Source organism: Vipera berus, assembly GCF_964194415.1.
Source record: "Vipera berus genome assembly, chromosome: Z".
Lineage (NCBI taxonomy): Eukaryota > Metazoa > Chordata > Lepidosauria > Squamata > Viperidae > Vipera > Vipera berus.
Genome location: NC_138205.1, coordinates 25,236,817 through 25,242,174, shown reverse-complemented (window position 1 = coordinate 25,242,174; position 5,358 = coordinate 25,236,817). Strand labels below are relative to the sequence as shown.

At 39.9% G+C, this 5,358-nt stretch overlaps 1 protein-coding gene across 1 annotated transcript; it reads left to right on the top strand.

The window, feature by feature from the left end:
• Positions 1 to 1,368: 1,368 nt before the first annotated feature.
• Positions 1,369 to 2,620, top strand: LOC308678763 (olfactory receptor 14L1-like; the record flags this gene model as incomplete). The annotated part of the gene is made up of 2 exons (XM_081345995.1): positions 1,369 to 1,604; positions 1,969 to 2,620. 2 exons carry the CDS (start codon positions 1,369 to 1,371, stop codon positions 2,618 to 2,620), a joined length of 888 nt encoding a protein of 295 aa, XP_081202121.1.
• Between the last annotated feature and the right edge of the window lie 2,738 nt (positions 2,621 to 5,358).

The window sequence follows — 5,358 nt, the reverse complement described above, 5'->3', positions numbered from 1 at the left end:
CTTACCATGGCAGCTGGTCATGCCTCTTGCACTTTAGGCCTCACGACTGGTTGGGCTTCTCCACCTTCAGCAGAAATTGCTGGCTCAGCAACCTCAGCTGGGCTGCCTTCTGTAGCCACTGGTGTGGCCTCTTGTGTTTCCTTAGCTGTACCTCAGAAGAGTACTGGTAAGGGTAACAAAGCAAGGGAGTGCTAACTTTACTGTCATGTCTGTAATGGTCCTGGCCTCCTCCAACAACAACACAGGAAAAAAATGCAGGTAACCAAGAAACAGGAATGTAAATCAAACAGATTCTGAAATTCAAAGTTAGCACTGGGAGTGGTTTGCTCCCAGTGCTATCTAAATATCCGTCCCCTACTGCTCCACCCTTCCCTTCCCGGCTGACCAGGGGAGTGGCTGAAAGGGGAGTCGGGCTGCTGGCTGGCTGAGGCATCAGGCGTGGCCCTGACATCCCAGCATTCTAGCTGGGCCCCAGAGCAGCGAGTGGCCAGTAAGCGTCTGGCGGCCATGTTTAAAGGGATTCCCTCCACCCATTGATTGTCAAGCCCAGGGCTTGACACTATTAACATTTCTATTTTTGGAAGTATTATTAATTTACAGCATTTTGCACAACTGCATAACAGTTTTGCACAGTACTGTATAATTATGTGATTAAAATAATTTAATTCCAAAATATCTCTTCATTGGAATTTTATATTTCCATCACTTAAAAACTGGTAGCAAGTGTAGTAGTTTTCAGCTATTGTAAAGTACTCTTTCCTTAAATTTTGCAAATTCGACACGTTTGTTTTTATCTTGCAGAATTACTTAGCTAAAGTAATATAGACTCTTGGGACATGCTTAAAAGAGTACAGAAAACTTTTCAGTCCACAATGATTTTATAACAGTGCCAACAGATAAACTATAGGGAAATGGAAAATAAATTAAATAAAATCTCATTGATGCCTTCACAACATAAAATTTTACTGATGGTTGAACAAAAACAATAGGCAAAAGAAGAAATCTCCATGATTAAAGAGGGTGAGCCATTCATTATTTTGGGAAGGGAGGCAGATATTGCTAATATTTTCAATTAGAAGCAAAGTATCCCTAGGACAAACAAATATCCCTAGGACAAGCTTCAAATTATTTTTTGTGAGGCACTGGTGGTATTAAATATTAAAGACATCATAGAGAATGTTAAACTAAAAGAAGACGATGGGTGACGTGGCTGTGCTGTTACTCAGAAGATTGAATTTGGTTTTAGAAGCAGACATTTAAGGTAATTTCACTCAAAGTAGAATAGTTTATCTTCACATCTTCTCAAAATTATCTTAATAGAAAACATTTAATACATCTCCTTTAATTTTAGGGATATCATGATTAAAAATGGATAATGACACATCTGGATTTCTACTCTTGGAATTCTCAAAGATTTGGAAGCTGAAGACTACATACGGAATTCTATTACTTATACTGTATTTAATGATAGTAACAGGGAACCTTCTCATCATTGTTGCAGTGGTTTTTGACCACCACCTGCACATCCCTATGTACTTCTTCCTGATGAATTTAGCCATGCAAGACATTGGTTCTATTACAGTCATTAATAGTCATCACCAAGAGTCTTGGTGGAGCAGTGGGCTAATGCCTCCTTAAGTAACACCAGCTGCCTGCAATTAGTGCAGGTTCGCATCCCACCAGGCTCAAGGTTGACTCAGCCTTCCATCCTTCCGAGGTAGGTAAAATGAGGACCCAGATTGTTGGGGGCAATAAGCTGACTTTGTAATAATGCCGCTTGGCGGGGGCCGAAAGCCCTAATAAGCAGGCATATACATAGAATGAAGGCTATTGCTAAGCACATTGGTTTGTGCTTAAATTGTAAGCCGCCCTGAGTCTTCGGAGAAGGGCGGGATATAAATGGGATTAAAATAAATAAAATTAAAAAAATATCCCCAAACCTATTTTCAATTCTCTTATGGATATCAGATTTATTTCATATTCTGGGTGCATTGCTCAAGTTTTCTCATCAGTCTTCTTTTTGAGCTATTGTATTTCCCTCCTTACTATTATGGCATATGATCGATATGTTGCCATTTGTAATCCTTTACAATATAAAATAATTATGAACAGGACAGCCTGCATCAAAATGGTTGGCAGTGTGTGGGTTGCCAGCTTGGTTAATACTACATTACACACTATTGCAACATTTACTACTCCTTTTTGTTCTAACAATATCAACCAGTTCTACTGTGAAATTCCACATTTACTTAAAATTATTTGCTCTGGTTTATATGTAACTGAAATTGGAATTGTACTGTTTACTGCTACATCAATAATGGGTTGTTTTTTCTTCATTCTTCTTACTGATGTTCAAATTTTCTCTGCTGTACTGAGAATCCCTTCTATTCAAGGAAGGGAAAAAGCCTTCTCCACTTGTCTTCCCCACCTCATTGTCATCACCATATTTTTATTTTCTGGCTGCTTTGCCTACCTAAGGACCATATCTGACAGTCCTTCACACCTTGATTTCATAATTACAATAATGTATTCCATTATCCCACCCATTTTAAATCCATTGATTTATGGCATGAGAAATAAAGAGATTAAAATTGTTCTTATAAGACTTAATTTTAAGTAATTTCTTATTAAAGGAATATGAGCAGTGTGATTATTTATTTATTTATAAAAAATTGAAAAGAAATCAGAGAGCAAGCAAGAGAGGTAAATTTTACTATGAGACATTCATCCCTTTAATTTTTAACATTAATTTATAAAATTTCACTCATCTGTTTCAATGTACTGTATTTATCAACTCAAAATTGTTATAAAATGGTTTTATGACAATTGTCAGTTATATGACTCTTCAGCCTCAAGACTTCAATAGTGAAATAAAAAATGAGCTAAGGGACTTCCGGTGGCGACGCAGCGCCGAAGACAGCCGTCTCCGGGCTGTCCGCTCCGCAGCTGTGTTTATCCACCTAAAACAGCGCCGATCAGATGTTTAGGTGGATTCGAAGCCCCCTCCTCGGGAGAAGAGGAGGGGGTGAGGCCCCAGGTAGGGGTTGAGCTCTCCGGGGCCGCCTGAGCTGAAATTTTGGGCGGCTGAAGGATTGAGCCCCCCCGAAGCCTCTGCTCCATGATTTTTGGAGCAGAGCCAGGCGCTAGCAACCACCCCTGCCAGAAGGAAAGACTTTCGAGTAACAAGGTGCAGGCAGAGCAGTACAAGAGGTCAAGGTGAAGTGGACTTTTATTTTTACTCCCTAGCTCAGTGGATTTTATAGTTTTAAAGTGAAAGTATGCAACAAGTGAAGGTGGGAAAGATGGCGGCTAAATCTTCCTCTAAAGTTCTTCGGAGTGCGGGAACTTCCCTGGTGCAACAGACTTCGTTACAAGCTCTGCTTCCTCCTGCACCTCCTCTGGCATTGACGCTTAAGGACTTACAAGATGCCTTTGCAAAGCAGTCCCAGGTAATGTCAGATATGATGGATGATAAGATGGCAAGGCTGGAGGAGAAATTGGAGAAATTGGAGGAGAGGATGGAAGAGAAGTTTAGTGCAATGAGGGTAGACATTTTGTTTACAATTGAAAGCGTGGCTGAATGTGTGCAACATTTGGATGAAAAAGTGGAGGATCTTAGTCAAAAGAATTCTATATTAGAAGTAAAGGTACTAGAAAATGAAAATATAAGGGATAAAATGGACGGAGAATTGAGTCTTGTCCAGTACCACCAGATGCAGTATGCTATTAGAATCAGGGGCTTAAAAGAGAATCCTAAAGAAGACTTAAAGCAGCTGATCTCTGAGGCTTTGGAAGCAGTATTGGGCCAGCCAGCATCTGAAATAGAGGGAAATATGGATAAAATCTTTTGTGTAAATTCTTGGATTGCAAGGCAGAGGAAGCTACCTAGAGATGTGGTGGTCTATTTCACAAAGAGAGCAACTAGAGATGAAGTTATTCAAGCTGCTTACGATACTAAATTTGTGGTTGCTGAGCAAGAAGTCCTGGTTCTAAAAGAGATTCCTCCAAAGATTTTAAGGAGAAGGAAAGATTTTGCATTCCTCGCACAGGAACTTAAGAAATGTGATATCAAGTTTAGATGGGAGATTCCAGTCGGAATGGTGGTGATGCATGAAGGTAAAAGACATCGTCTGGTTACCGTGACTCAGGCACGTGATTTTTACAGTAATGTGTAAAAAGCAACCCCTCTATCACTTCTGGAAGCTGCAAAGGGACTCGGAGAGGGAAAGCCTCAAGATGCTGAAGGTAGACAGACAGAGGAGAATGGTGCTGGAGGGGATCAAGTTACAGTTTCAACAGTTGCTGGAGAGCAGAGGATGACGCGTGCCGCCTTAAGACGAGTGAGACATGAGCAAGAGCAAGACCAGCAGAAAGTAATGGAGCTTCCAAAGCGTACTTACAGTGAATCTGTGGGAGGGGCACGGCCCAAGGAAACTACAGGGACCATTGTAGATGTGCTCCAAAAGCTTCGGGACGCCAAGCATGGCGACTAAATTTCTAACTTGGAATGTTAATGGATTAAACTCACCACAGAAGAGAAAGAAAGTTTTTCAATATTTAAAACAATTTAAGACTGATGTTATTTGTTTGCAAGAAACGCATATTAGGGTTATGGATCAAAAGTACCTATCGAACTCAAGGTTGGGTACCCAATTTGTTGCTTCTGCGATCAACAAGAAAAATGGAGTGGTTGTCTACGTTAAAAGTACTCTAACAGCGGAACTAATTGAAGTAGACAAGCAAGGAAGATATGTTATGATAGACTTGCTGTTAGAAGGTAAAAAACGCTTCTAGTTGGACTGTATGCTCCTAATCAACAACAAGCTGACTTTTTTAGCTTACTTTACACAAAGGTTACCCAATTGGATTACAAATCTTTTATTTTTATGGGAGACTGGAATGGTGTTTTAGACGTACAGATGGATAAAGCTGGTTCTTTTAAGCGTGTTCCGAGCCATGCTAGATTGCCTAAATCTTTTTTTGAAATGAAGGACAATCTGGAACTGCGAGATATTTGGCGTGATACACATCTACATGAAAAGGATTATACTTTTTTTTCTGATAGACATCAATCTTTTTCCAGGATTGATTTTATTTTGTTGACTAATGATTTTTTTTCTAGGATTAAGAAGGTGAAGATCTGTGCAAGAACTATTTCTGACCATAGCCCAGTTTGGTTAGAGATCAATAAGGACAATAGGGATAGGCGCTCTTGGCGCGTAAATGAGAATTTGTTTAGAAATCAGAGAAATGTGGAAGAATGTAAACAGCAGATGAAGGATTTCTTTGAAATTAATATGAATAAGGATACCTCTATGGATATGGTTTGGGATGCTAGCAAGGCCTACATGAGAGGGG